Here is a 15,000-nt window from a genome sequence, read left to right as displayed (position 1 = left end):
TCTGAAAGGGGGATTCGGGGATGGAAGGGAACTTGTGCTGAGACTCTGGGACATCCCTCAAATTCCTGTGTTCATCAAACAAACAACTGGTTATAGAACCTTCATCATGTCCAAGTCTCTGAGCTTTCCCACATCAGCAGGAATGATCCTGGTCTCCATCTGACCATTTCTGTAAGAATATTGGGAGTGAACATAAGTCCTAGGGGATGGGGGTTGCAAAGGTGGTTTGAGCAAATGTTTTTGTGCCCTTGCCAAGATCAGGATTCATCCAAGGTCACAGCGCTGTCCACAGCGGCGTTCAGCTTTGCTCACAGTGCGTAGAGAATGGTTACTGTGCAGGAACAAAGTCCTAAGTCCTAACAGAAACTCTTTTTCAGATTAGCAGAGGAAAACTTAAAACCGTCATGGGATGGGTTATGCAAAGCGGAAATTGCTTGGAGACTTTTTCTAATTGCGTAAAGAAAAAAACAATTAGTTTAAATTACTCCTGTTTCTCAGGAGAGGTCGTGTTGACTTTGAAATGGTTATCTTTTATCTGAACTCCTTGTAATTGTTTGTTAATCTAAATAAATTTGACAGCTCTTCCTGGAGCCATGAACTCTCAGGTTTGGAATGACTCTATTAGCAATCATTTATCCCATATGCCAGCACTGCCACCAGCATCCCTGCCACCCTCCCCGTCACTACTGTTAACGTGTCCACCACCACCCCACCATCACCACTGCTGTCACCGCCATCACCACCAACCCCACCACTAGCATCACCACCGCCACCATCATGTCAGCAAACGCTCGAGTGCCTGAAATTCTCCAGCCTGTTGTCGTGGTCTTCTCTCTTTTACCTCCATCAGGAAGTCACTCAGCTTTCCCAGGGTGTTTACTGTCTCTCCAGGCAGCTCATTGCAGGACAGCTTTGAAGAACTCAAACTCTTTGCTTACGTAAGAGCCGTGTTCTCCCTGCATGTAATTCCCAACTGTATATTTCTGTGCTTAGGGTCCTTATTTAATAGAAGTTCTTGTTATCTGAAGAGAACTCTCGTTCTCATCATCCGAAGTTCTTTCTTCCAAGAAATCAAAGTCGCAGGCAGGCCTTTTGCCTCAGTTCATAGTTTTCTTTTAAACTTCTTTTTAAAGTTTAAGCTCAGACTGTGTCTGAGGGTATGAAAGCCCATTTCCCAGTTTCCAAGCTGACCAAAACTTTTAGACCTGTGAACCTGGGTTCTTTACCCCCCACTCAGTGCTCAGGCCCTGGAAATACCCATCATGCCTTTGTTTCGTATTGGCCTACGTATCCCCTGGACCATAAAGCCCTCCAGCGTCACCACATCAGTGAGTAAACGGGGTCAGAACAACTGCCCCAGCTCATGACTGGAACCAGTTTCTGTTCCCTTGCTCCCAGAGATAATGGCCACTGTTTTCAAGAAGGTGCATTATTGTCTTAACCCCAGTTCATTGTGATTAAGAATCTCTGTCTACTACCTACAACCCAAGAATGACAATTAGGGCATTTGCTGAGAATTCTCTAATGGCTTCGTTCATTACTCTTTCTTCTTTGGAGACTTAGGGTTCGTTGGCTCTGCTGAACTTCTCTATTGAGTACTAAACTAATAAATGCATCAACAGATGAAGAATTTGTCTCTTCTGATAGAGTTCTGCGGAAGGAATGGATTCTGGGTAGTTAAAAGGCAAATGAATGCTGAAGCGTCCTGTCCAGGGCACTGGATGTACATCCACCATGAGGATTTCCTGACGACTTGCTCGTTCTTCCAAGCTAATAGGGTTGGGAAAGCAGCCTTATCTCCTTGTTTAAAGTCAATAGGACGCCAGTAGCTTGCAAATATCTTTTAAACTTAGTTATCTCTCTCACATTATCAATCCCCTTTGAAGTCTAAACCATTCGACTTGGCTGTGTTTCCATTTGAACTGCTGCGTATGTTATTTAGCGATTTGGTGGGGGGGTGGGAGTGAGTTCTTAAAGGATCTTAGGACCCAGTTTTAGGATGGCTGATTTAACTTAGAAGTGCAAGGAAGTCTGTAATTTGGCTAATGTGTTATTAGGAGAGCCATTTAGACCATGATGTACAGGACAACACTGCTGTACGTGGGATGGCACTGATCAGGAGTGCCACGGATGGCCTCCGTTTAAAAGAACAAAACAAGTTCCTAAGTGTTTTCGGATTGTAAGTCCATGAGTTAGAAACCTTTCCCGTCCTGAAAGCTATGACTTCTGGTTGGCAGTTTTATCTTACTGTATATATTACACACTCCGGATGTTTATAAAGTCCTTGAGCAAATTTAAAATTTAATAATTTGGGATGCATGTATGATAGGAGCAAACAGTAGAAGGGAGCATCGTTGATAGAGTTTTACAAACGGTACAGTTCAGATGTCTGGTGAGCCATAAACCGTCTGGATTATCAACATTTTATTCATTGCGTTTATGATACTAATAAATTCATTCGTGGAAGATGGTTTTGGGGAGTAAACTATTATACTATTAAAATAGTATGTGATGGGCTTCACTCTAGCCATTGCATAGAAATTCTTCAGCACATATCATATTAAATAAAATAAAAGGACATTGGTAAATTCAATCCTGAAGACTCTATTGAGCTCTTCTTTCTAATGATAATCCATTGCTTCTAAAATGTGTAAACTCCAAGTTACTGGAATGTTCGAAAGCACAAGATGTCATAAATATCCTGGATAGATATGTACAGGCCTTTTGTTGAGAGCTAAGCAAAAGGTATCAACCTCTTGTTTCATTTTGTTAGAAAAAATTAGGTGGCTGTGAAGCACAGTGTAACAGAGCAGTTCACTTCCTCTCTAGGGTTCATTTCACAGAGGACAATCCAGCTACTCTTTGATCTGTTTAAATCCTTTGCAGATCAATGGGCACAGCCCACGGATCTCCTTCCCAGCCTCTTGCTCGTTCTGAGGTGCATTTCTGACCTGAGGAGGGTCTCATCAGGTGAGACAGCCCACCTGTGCTGAGCAAGGATCCAGCTACGACGTCTGGTTGGATTGCAGGGAACTGTGTTTCAAACACAATTGCTTGGACTTCGTTTCCTGCCAATATGCTCTAGATTAAACTCTGGATCAGTCTTTGAAGGGTAAAGTGTGTATGCATCTCTGTAGATTTTTAAATAAGTTCATAAGACTCCAGTGGTCCTGGAATTATTCACTGCATTAAGGCCAGCAGTCATCAGACAGACACGCGCACACACACAGCCTCACCCGCTGCTGACATGAATGGCCTCCCGGGCCAGCCAGCCTTCCTGTCCGGGTCCCTCACCCCACCGTGAAATATGCTTGAGTGCTACTGACTTTTCCCAGGGACACGCCCTCCCAGGCAGTTCATAAACACTTACCAGAAGCTTTGCTTTCTTCCAGAGGAAGATACTCCTCAGTCCGGCTAGTTTGCATCTCCAGAGCCAGGCCCTCTGGTTCTTTCCTCCCTTTTCAGTCACTTAAGGTGTGACCTTTGCTTTCTGTGAGTATTTGTGCCACGTGACCCTGTCAAACCCGTTCCCGTCTCCAGGAGTGTCTGAATCTCTGCTGCAACGCCACCACCTGTACCCTGAAGCCGGATGCTGTCTGCGCACACGGACTGTGCTGTGAAAACTGCCAGGTGAGTGTCCTCCTGGTCCCGAGGTCACCCGCGCAGTCAGCTGATTCGACAGTGACGCAGGGCAAGCGATGGGACAGGGCGACTTCCCAGCACTCGCTGCTGTGGAAACTGTAATCCTTATCACGCAAGTTGGTACCATCTATCTCCTATTTTTATTATCTTCCAATCTTCATGTGAAATGTATATTCTAATGCTAAGTCATCTGTGATAAATTATAATAATTATATAAATTATAATAATTTATAATTTATTTATTTATGAGTTCTTTGGTAAGTAGACCAAAGAACTCCAGCTCCATGTTAAATGTTCCGGGTCTGCTGTTGGAGGAAGGTTTCGAAAACCGGTCCCCACTGCTGTGGGGACTCATGCTGGGTCCCTCTGCTCCGTCCCAAGAGCATCTGCCTGCTGGGTGAGGAGCTGCGTGGGTTGTTCCAGGGCTCTTGTGTCAACATCTTGATCTTGACGTGCCCCCAACAGAAGGTGCTGGCTGACCCAGCCCAGCCAAGAGTGGCAGTTTTATACTTTTGCCATTTTCTGCCACCATGCCTGCATTCATTTTGGCAATTCCGTTGTTTGTCTCATTATTCAGAGCTGAGATCTGCCAGAGTCAAAGCCTGAGCTTTTGATTCAAAGGTTCCAAGAGTTTTATTTCCTTTTAATTAAGCAATTGATCTTGGCATTCTGCTTGCAGGAAACTCCCTCTTAGCGACCCAAGTAGAGCACAGTGTTTGTGAAGTGCGTTACGACATTTTATATTCAGCTTAAAGTATCCTTCATCCCCTTCCTACTTGTAATTAACTTACGGGGAACGAAGGTTAAAAGAGGCAGCTGGTGGTGGAGGTGCCCGGAGGGTGCTTCAGGGGTGGGACAGGTCACTGGTTGCGTAACCTCAGACAAGCCACCCTGAGCCATAAGTTCTTCAACCGCAAAAAGATGAGGCATCGTTTGGCATTGTTGTTCCTAACATCCTGTGCAGCTCCCTTGCTTTACTTCTCTACATGCCCCTGTGAAGTCCTACAGACAGGTTTCCAGCTCTATGATTTGATGGCAAAGTAAAATTGCTGTTGTAAGTGTGCCCTTGGAATTATTTTTGTCACCTTGCCCACAAAGGCTAACGCTTTAAGCGCAAACGTCTTCTTAAAACACACGGTGGTGTTGGTGACCAGAGATCTTGTTCTTAAGAATCAATGGGTCCATGAGGCAGCACCCGCTCCCCCCGCCACCGAGGTGCCAGGTGCCAGCCACCAGCTTGTCTGCTCACCAGAAAACCCTGATGTTGCATGAAATTAAAAAGAGGCCGATCTTAGTTACCCCCCATAATGGAAAGGTGAACCCCAGAGCCCAGAGCAAGGCTGTTTATTTAATGAGCTCTCTGTGAGGTAAAGGGAACTTCCTTTGAAATCCTCTCCCCTCTGTGTGAAGCTACAAGAGGATGGTTCTGTTCCTATCCACGTCCGCAGTGTTGCTGAGACCCTGCTTCCCCCTTTCCCGCAGTCACGAGCTATAAATGGCCCTCTCCTTTCAGCTGAAGCCTGCAGGAACGGCGTGCAGGGACTCTAGCAACTCCTGCGACCTCCCGGAGTTCTGCACAGGAGCCAGTCCTCACTGTCCGGCCAACGTGTACCTGCACGACGGGCACCCGTGTCAGGGAGTGGACGGCTACTGCTACAACGGCATCTGCCAGACCCACGAGCAGCAGTGCATCACCCTCTGGGGACCAGGTACGTGGCCACCACCACCTGGGTGCAGAGGGCCAGGGCCAGGGCGCCCACTCTCTGTGCCCATGAGCATCCCTGCCGGAGCGCGCTTTCGAAAAAGCTTCCTTCTGTTCAGCTGGAGCGATTGGCTCTCTGGTGGGACTGGGGCCCTGCCAGGTACTGGGCACGCAGAAGTGGGTGCTGCCCAGAGCCTGCCCCAAGGAGCTCAGTCCAGTCCAGACAGAGATGTGTGAGCACCTACTGTGTGCCCGTGGGGTGACAGGGATAAACCAGCCAGGATCCCTGCCCTCAGACAGCTTAACAGGGAGTTGGGCAGACAGACGGCAGAACTTCCCACCACTGCCCTGACTGTGTTAGTGCTTCTTAGAGCCCAAGCAAGGACCCCAACCAAGGGCAGAGGGTGCTAGAGAGAAAGTCAGTGCTGCTGGAGGGCCGGGGGGCTGCCTTGGGAAGGCCCAGGGCAGACCTGATATGTGAGTCTGTGATGGGGAAGGATGTGCAGAGGGGTAGCCCAGAGTGGGAGGCCCGGGCTCCAGAGGAAGAACACGGAGACATGTTTAAGGGCCCTGAACACCTTTGAGGTTCTTTTCAAGTTTTTTTTTTAATCTATTTATTTTGTTTTATTTATTTTTGGCTGCGTTGGGTCTTCGTTGCTGCGCGTGGGCTTTCTCTAGTTGCGGCGAGAGGGGGCTACTCTTCATTGCGGTGCGCGGGCCTCTCACTGTGGTGGCTTCTCTTGTTGCGGAGCACAGGCTATAGGCATGCAGGCTTCAGTAGTTGTGGCTTGCAGGCTCAGTAGTTGTGGCTCATGGGCTCTAGAATGCAGGCTCAGTAGTTGTGGCGCACGGGCTTAGTTGCTCCATGGCATGTGGGATCTCCCCAGACCAGGGCTCGAATCGTGTCCCCTGCATTGGCAGGTGGATTCGTAACCACTGCGCCACCAGGGAAGCTCCCCTTTCTGGTTCTTGAAGGTAGAGTGACAGACACGTGTGTCCCAGAAAAAGCACCCAGGTGGGAAGGTGGCCAGGAAGCGGCCGCTGCGTGATTGGATCCCTTAGAGACTGTTCACCACTTCCCGGGCATGGGCCGCTGGGCCTGGGCTCCGTATGGTTTGGCCCTTGTAACTCTCCCATGACCCCTGAGGGAGAGACAATGACTACAGCTTTATGGAAGGCAAAGCTCAGATTCAGAGGCTGGAAGTTATTTCCCAAGGTCATGAGGCTGGGATTTGAACCCAGGTCCTTGTGACCCAGAGCCCAGGTGTAGTTCTCACGCTGTGCCGTCACCCCAAAGAGCCAGTGATCGGACGTCCCACAGGTGCTCTAGAGTTAAGTGGATGCACAGATGTGAAACGGGGAAGACTGAGTCCCCTGTGTCTCTCTCTCCTCCACTGCCCCGTCTTCTGGGGCCGGAGATCCAGGGCCTGGTGGGCAGCCCAGGGCATGGGCTTGTCACCCCAGGGTCGGCCGCTTGTCTCCTGCGTTGAGGATTCTGGCAGTGAATTCCACAGGGTATTTTCCAAGACTGTGGCCCCAACTGTCTTGTCATTCTTCTCCCTCTGCCCGTTGGTGGCAGGGTGACCTCAGTTCTGGCCAGAGGCCCCAGCTGTGGCAAGGGCACTGTGACCAGCCGGGCCCAGGCAGAGGGCCAGGCAAGCGCAGGCTCTGCAGGGGAGAGAAGTCCGATACGGGCCTTTGTCAGTCTTTATGGTGAGGTTTTAGGTCTAGGGGTGATGAAGTAAACGAGGGCGGAAAACAATGACTAAACCTCAGAGCTTGGGTTTTCAGTGTGACGTGAAAGCCATGACCCAAGCGTGGAGAACGGGGCAGATGTTTCTTGGGGCTGGGGCCAGTCATGGAGCCCAGTCACCATCCCCCAAAGCCAAAGATGCCCTTGTGCGCTGGGAACTTTCTGAGGGAACAGAGAGCAGCCTGGATGCAGCAGCAAGGACTAACACAGCCTCCGTTTATCCCATTCTCTGGAGAGTTCTTCCAGTGCCTCAGGTTTCACGGATGTGCTTGGGCAGGTGGAAGGAGAAGCTGGTGGTGCCTGGAGCCTTAGTGCTTTGTCCTTGGGCCCTGGCCTCCTCCCTGGCTAGGCAGGAGGGCCCAGGCAAGGCAGGGCTTACAGCTTCCAAAGCTTCTCAATGACAAGCACAAAGTAGTCACTCACTGTACACACGTCACATGGTTGTACGGGCTCTGAGTGGCGTAGTGACTTCAGACACCTTTTAGCCAAGTGGGGTCACTTTGGGACAGTGACTCGTGCTGCAGGCCAAAGCTTCATGGCCTGAAGCATCCCTAGTGGCCGTCCCTTCCCAGCCTTTCTCCGGACTCGGTAATCACCCCTTCTCGAGTTACAAGGGATCTTATGACACTCCCTTCCAAGGAGCATTCCGTGGCCAGAGCACACACAGCACTTGGAGCTGTTGGAGTGAAATGTGGTCTTTGGTGCCCTGTTGGATTAGGGCGTCTGGCCCCAGTTCCAGAGTGAGTCAGATGGAGCCCCGCCGTCCTCTCTGAGCTCCCACCACCGAGTGACTCAGCTGGCTACGCGCCTTTGATTCATGGTGACCAAGGCTGGTATTCATTATCTCATCCGATTAGTCCTTCTCGAGCTGCCTGACCAGAGACAGACCCAGACAGGCGGACAAACTGACAGCATGACTCACAGGCTGAGCTTCTCAAAAGCAGTGGAGTTACCTGCTTGGAACCCTCAACGTCCTTGTGAGCGAGGGTGGGGGCCCCGGGGACCGCACCACCCCCAGAGCAGGGGCTGCCTCCCCGGGGCTCCGGGCCGGCCCCTTCTCTCCCCTCCCATCCTCACCCTGGTGACTGAGGACGCTTTTGCCCGGGCGACGGTGGGCTTGCCATGAAGGGGGCCATGGCACATAGACTAAAACATCTCTGACGTCAGAAATTCCGAGTTCCTGGAAACAACCAGCACGGGGACCAGGCTTGGGGAGCCCCTCAGGCTGGTGACTTCCTGGGGTTCCGTCTACCTCGGCCAACCCCTTCTTAGTTCTTGCAATCACCGCACAGACTTCCTCGGGAGAGCAGAGAATTTAGTGCCACCACCAGCTGTGGCACTGGTACAGTGGCCCTCTGTACCAGGGGGCTTCTTGGAAGGGCCTTCACCCACCCCCTTTGCAAATGTGGTGTGTTCCTTTCCTTATATCAGTGTGGCAGCCTCACTGTCAGGTTCAGGGGCACCATGTGAGTTTCCTGTGTGTGCTCTAACTCAGTGGCTTACGACAACACAAATTCATCATCTTCTAGTTCTTGGGGTCAGACGTCCTAAGACCAAGATGCTGACAGGGCAGTGTTACCTTCGGAGGCTCTAGGGGAAAATCTGTCTCCTGGCCTTTTCCAGCTTTGAGAGGCCGCCTGCAGCTCCTTGGCCCCTGGCCCCTTCACCCACCTTCAAGGCCAGCAGCACAGAATCTTCAAATCTCTGTCTCTCTCTGACTTCTGCTTTTGTGGTCAAATTTCCTTCTCTGACTCTGACCCTCCCTCCTCCTTCTGGTAAGGACCCTTGTGATTATTTTGGACCAGATCACCCAGCATCATCTCCCCATCTCAAGATCCGTAACTTAATCACGTCTTCAAAGTCCTTTCTGCCAAGTAAGGTCACATAGTCACAGGTTCCAAGGATTAGGGCATGGACCCCTTTGGGGGGCCATTTTCCGGCTACCATAGGCAGTGAACAGACCACTTATTGGCAGGGTGACCTTCAGCAGGTTACTCAACCTTGTTGTACCCCGTCTGTAAAGTGGGGAGAGTAATACGTCTACCGCACGGGTGTATCATTGCCCTCCAACATAGCTTATTATCTATTTCATATATGTGAGTACATTACATGTATATATCACATGCAGTGGCATGCAGCTTGCGCAGTGCCTGGGGCCGTGGGGAGGGCTGATATCTGATGGGAAGAGAGAGGGGGCTCAGCCTGGGGTGAAAGGGGTAGGGGAGCCAAGCAGGAAGGCTCCAAGCCGAGGTTGCCTTGGAGTGGTCATTGCCGGGGTGGGAGAGGTGGGGACTTCCTGCGTGTGGAACAGCAAGGGCTAAGGTGCACAGGAACGGGGGGCCATCTCAGGGAACTGCGGTCACTTCTGCTTGTCCAGAGCTTGGGCTGTGACCTGGAGCGCAGAGAACCCCGTCTGCTACCCCCTTCTCTCATTTGCTAACGATTCAGCGACGTCCTGCTATTGTGAGATGCTGACCAAGAGCCCTGGTCTGCCAGAGTGACACACTTCCCACAGTCCCGGTGCACTCTTACCTGGACCTCTGCAGTAGAGTCGGGTTGTGACTGTCACAGTTCCAGGGGCAGAGGTCACTTCCTCGGCCAGGTCCCGGCCAGCTAGATGTGCCAGGCTGAGAGCAGCGTATTGCTGTGTTACAGTGGTTGCTTTGAATTAGCTTTTCATGTTTCGGAAGAGGAAAACTTATTGTCAAGGATACATTTGCAATCTTTCATTTCCCATCCTTTAGCAAACGCTCTGGGATCAGGGCCACATTTGCTTTGGGGTCATTTCTGACCCCCTGTGAAGACAGTAACTCATAAATCTAGGAGTCGCCGAGCTCTTGCTCTGCCGGCCCTCGCCATTGGCAACTTGGCCAGAATCCTCCGTTACACTCAGGAAGTCAGTTAGTTACTCACTCCCCAAATCTGGCTACCCAAACACTGACCAGATGAAGCCCTTCCTTCCAGCTAACTATTCCCTTTTGAGATGGACTTTTCTCAATCCAGCATTATATTTCAATAAAATAATCCTGCTTCCAAATCTTTCTACAAATAAATGATAGAAAATTCAAAACATATGCCTTCAACTCGTAACTGGCAAAGTCATATACTTTTAGAATACCTTTTGGGACTTTTGTTCATCCACTTGTTTTCCTAGTTATTATTGTTGTTGATATTCTTGCTGGCCCAGAGTTGACTTTTTTTTTTTTTCTCAGTGATTTTTCTTCCACAAATCTTGCATCTCAAGACTATCTGGTGATGTCAAACCCATAAACGTTACGTGCAACTCACACCGTACCTTGTATTTAGCCCTCTGTCCACTTCAGTCTTAATAGCCACAAAGATTTTCTGTCAGTGTGACATGACCTTATTCCTTCCAAAACACAGCTGGATATGTTTCTTCAGGCACAAAATTTATTTTTGCCAACGTCATTTATCCAAACCACTAGCATGATCGCTGAAAACGGTTGGAAATTAATCTTACAGATAACTGTGTGTCTAGAATCACAAACAGTCTGCATCGAGGAAGTCCTGAAATATCTTAGTTCTATCTGTTTTATCACTCACCAGAAAATAGTGTCACCTGATTGATGCAGTGTGAGCGGGCCAGACGATTTTTACGGGCATCTTCAGTGTTTATCTGCCAGGCTAGTTCAAATGAGTTTGCTTTATGATGACATACCTGGAGCAGTACAGTTACTAATCATCCACAACTCTGGTGGCTACAGATGGGAAGAAAAGGGATTTTTGCCAAGAGTCATAAGGGAAGTCTCCTTTTTGTCCCACTGTGCGAGAAAGGAATGATAGAATGTGTTTGCTTGGACTTCATTTTCCGATGGATGTGAAGGTCAATGTGGAAAAGCAAGACAGAGGGAGTATCATGGGGAGAGCAAGCAGGCTTCAGTTGCTGTGAAGATGCCTTTGTCTGTGGACATTAGTGACAGGGGTTGGGGAAATTAGTGATGGGGGAGAAGCTGAGGTGACTGAATTGGGGACGTGCATTTTAAGGAAAAGATTAGATCAAGTAAATTGTAGGCTTAGTACAAGATGTCATCATCTCTCTTTCAAAAGACATAATGACATCGGGAACTCCCAAACTACAATTATAAATATAATTGTTATATAACTCTGAAGATAAACCTGGTAATTAAATTCCATCGCTTCTTATAGAATTATAAAATACGGTACGATGTCAAAATTCCCTCTGAAAGGCTAAATTTCATCTTTTGATAACGGCAGAACATCTAAGAGCTCCGTTATTAAGAATTCAAAGGCTGTAACTTGATATAGTGGTGATAAGAAAACTTGTCACTTTTTTTTCATGAGACAGACACGAAGTCTCTCGTCTTCATGAAGACAGACACCTTTAAGTGCAGCAGATTTGAAGCCAGATCTGTACCTTTATAACGTCTTACAAGTGGATAGAAGTCATTTACACCTTTTAGATTATTGACCCTTCTGTCTCTAAGATAAACGCCAGCTGGCTGCTCACACACAGAAGCCACGCGAAACGCTTGGCTGGACCCTCCTCTGCTGTCCTTCCCGGCACCAGTAGGTCCTGACAGCCAGGGCACTCAGGGTTTGCATCTTCTAGTCTGTTTGCTATAATGATGTTTTCTTTTATTGCAAGAGCTGTCCCTGCTCCCGAGGTCAGCACGGAACCCCCTTTCTGGTTTCCTTGCTTATAGGATTCTTACTTTGTCTAAACTTTGAGGGAATGACAGTTTTCCTTTCCAGGAAGTAAAATGTCTGTCTTTTTGTGACTTTATATCTTCTTTCCTCTTAAGACAGCACGGTAATCCTTCATGTGATGTAAATGAATAAGTGAACACCCAGAGTCACAGAAAAGGCAGACCAGGAGACAGTGTTCATTTACCCAAGATGCTTTGTTCTACGGAAACCACAACTGACTTCCTCTGGGGAGGCCGGCGGAGACAGGATGTGCTTTCCCTAAATTGCTTTCCCTGTGGTTTTCACTTGTTCGTTCTTGGAACACACCTGCTCTGTGCAGGCCTGAGGCACCATCTCAGTCCACAGGGGTTTTTACAGTGAGGCAGGAGCCTCGAGACATCACAAAAGGCAAAAGCAAGTGTGATAGATGCAAAGAGGGGACATCCCACCAGGATAAATGAGAGCAGCAGGGTCCTCAGGCTCGAGGGAAGGTGGTGATGGAGGGAGACCCTGAAGGACTCAGCCAGTGATGGCTAGTAACACAGCAGCCCAGGCCCCTCATCCAACCAGCTCGAGCAGCTGGGTTCCAAGGAAGATGCTGTTGCACCCGGCTTTGGTCATGTATCCATCATGACCCAGTCTTATGACCAGTGGCATGGCACACTCGATGGGCCAGACTTGAATTTCATGCCCATCCCTTTGGCATTTGTTGGGAACGTTAACCCTACCTGAACCCTATAAAATAGGTTTCCCATAAGAAGAAAGGTTTTGTTCCTAGGAAAAGGGATATGGGAGAGGTATTAGACAAAACAAACAATTGAATAATCACAAGCCTTCTACTCTGCACCACCTTATCACAAATCTCTACGATTGCTCCAAACCACCAGAGGAAACGTGCACACACACACGCGCACACACACACACAGGCTCTCCTATAAAGAGAGGTTACCTCCTAGGAAGGGCATGGCCAGTGGGCTGCTGGTGGTACCAGGTGGGGCTGAGCAGTGCCCAACCTCTAGCTGGGAGCTTGCTGGCCCCAGGAGGTGGCCCGAAACCCTGCGTGACAGTGTCCTACAGCTTGAAATTGGAGGTAAGGCAGCAATAGGGCATATTGTGGTCTGGATCAAGTTTCAACTGCTTATATACTTCTTCATTTATTTTAAGTTTCATTTATTAAACCCCTTGGTCTTTAAACATCGTGTTTCTCATGCAAGATTTCTCATCCCAACATGGAGACTTCCGGGTAAGAAAATGTTAGTCAACTGGATGAGAATGGGCATTGTAAGTGGGGTTCCGCCGCATCCTTCTCTCACTTCTGTCACTCACCTCCCCCATGCCATCGAAACAACAGCGGTTTCAGAGTATTGATGAAAGTTGATCGAAGTTGATGAAAATTTTCAATCCCTAAGTACTTGAGGATGGAGATGCAAACGAGCTTATGCGTCAAGGTTAACCATGAATTACCCATCATAGTGTACTTTCCCTTAATCCTCCAGATAAAAGAAGGAAGGAATTATGTGACAAGGGATCAGGTATGCATTCTGGTCTTTGATTTCAGAGATATCTATCTAGCCTATCCCTAAGCATATGCAGCCAATGAAATCATGACCCGCTACTCATCCAGATGTGACTTTCCTTTGCCACATTGTAGCCAGCAGTGTCATTGCTATGCCCCACTGATGACATGTCCTGCCGATACATCAATAGTAGAGTGTGATGTGGCATCTCCTACTCCCTTGAGTTTTGGATAAGAGCTGAAATGAACAAAACTCTTGGAAATAGACAGTTACTGCTTTCTTGCAAGAGACAGAAAGTTAACCCTCAGAACCCTGCATTGTTCAAGCCACTGGGCAAATTAATACCAGAGTGGAGTAAATTTTACTGGTCAGACCCTACTCAGCTTTGTTTCTTTATGGACTGACTGCTACTGGGGGACTCACTGAACCTCAGGTCAGGTGCTGTCCTTGTCCCCGTCATAGAAATGAGGGAACAGAGTCTCAAAAGTTCCCATAACTTGACCAGGGTCTCCTAGTGTGTAGGGTTGACACCAGATCAGCCCATTATTGTGAGTCCCAAAGCCCCGGCTCTTCCAATGCTGCAGCACAGCCACCGATTGTAGAAATCAAACAGGAGGAGGCCTTTCGAAAGGAATTGAGACTTGATAAACGTTTGCTTTTGTTTTTCTTAGATCCCATACATGCGCAAACATAAAACAGTTTTCCCAAAAGATTCGGCATCGGAAAGAATGGTTTAACTACTGACCTCTTTTTTTTTAATGTATTTTATCGAAGTAGGGTTGATTTACAGTGTTGTGTTAATTTCTACTGTACAGCAAAATGAATCAGTTATACATATATAGATATTCTTTTCATGTTCTTTTCCATTATGGTTTATTACAGGATATTGAATATAGTTCCCTGTGCTCTACAGTAGGACCTTGTTGTTTATTCATTCTCTATATAATAGTTTGTAGGTGCTAACTCCAAACTCTCAATCCATCCCTCCCCCACGCCCCCTCCCTACTGGCAACCACAAGTCTGTTCTCTATGTCTGTGAGTCTGTTCCTGTTTCGTAGATAGATTCATTGGTGTCGTATTTTAGATTCCACATATAAGTGATATCTTATGGTATTTGTCTTTCTCTGTCTGACTTGCTTCACTTAGTACGACAATCTCTAGGCCCATCCATGTTGCTGCAAATGACATTATCTCATTCTTTTTTATGGCTGAGTAGCACTAACCTCTTAAGCTCTCTGTCGTGTCTTTTGAATCTCAGTCCAGCTGAGAAAGCACGTTGGACCTCGTGAACCTCTGTCAATGCTGGTTTAGAGGCTCATTGAGGTCAACTGACAAAATTGGTTTTGAGAAAAGACAAGAACATTTATCACTTGTTTAATTATTATTCCTAGGGTGTGCCTTCCTGCCTCCACTTTTTTTTTCTGGTAAAAGAGCTTTGAAAAGCTCACTTTGGCAAGCAACAGGATGGGTGATTAGGTTGTGGAGATCATGAATATACAGCCACTGAGCAAATAGAAAAAAGTAAAATCAAAAGACTCACTGTTGGGTGAGTGGGTACTTATGCCTAAAAATAAGATTCCCCTTGACAGCATCACAACAGAATAAAAGGGTCAGCATCAAAATAAGCTGTGGGGCTTCCCTGGTGGCGCAGTGGTTGAGAGTCTGCCTGCCGAGGCGGGGGGCGCAGGTTCGTGCCCCGGTACGGGAGGATCCCGCAG

The 15,000-nt window shown here is 48.2% G+C and overlaps 1 protein-coding gene across 1 annotated transcript in view; it reads left to right on the top strand.

Annotated features, from left to right (window-relative positions):
- Positions 1 to 15,000, top strand: part of ADAM12 (ADAM metallopeptidase domain 12) — a 387,388-nt gene that overhangs the window by 324,453 nt on the left and 47,935 nt on the right. The window contains exons 13-14 of the mRNA XM_004265717.3: positions 3,541 to 3,630; positions 5,156 to 5,351. Coding sequence (XP_004265765.1) covers positions 3,541 to 3,630; positions 5,156 to 5,351 — 286 coding nt within the window. The remainder of the gene's footprint in view (positions 1 to 3,540; positions 3,631 to 5,155; positions 5,352 to 15,000) is intronic.

The sequence above is a fragment of the Orcinus orca genome, chromosome 14 (assembly GCF_937001465.1).
Source record: "Orcinus orca chromosome 14, mOrcOrc1.1, whole genome shotgun sequence".
NCBI lineage: Eukaryota > Metazoa > Chordata > Mammalia > Artiodactyla > Delphinidae > Orcinus > Orcinus orca.
This window is presented reverse-complemented; position numbering and strand designations above follow the sequence as displayed.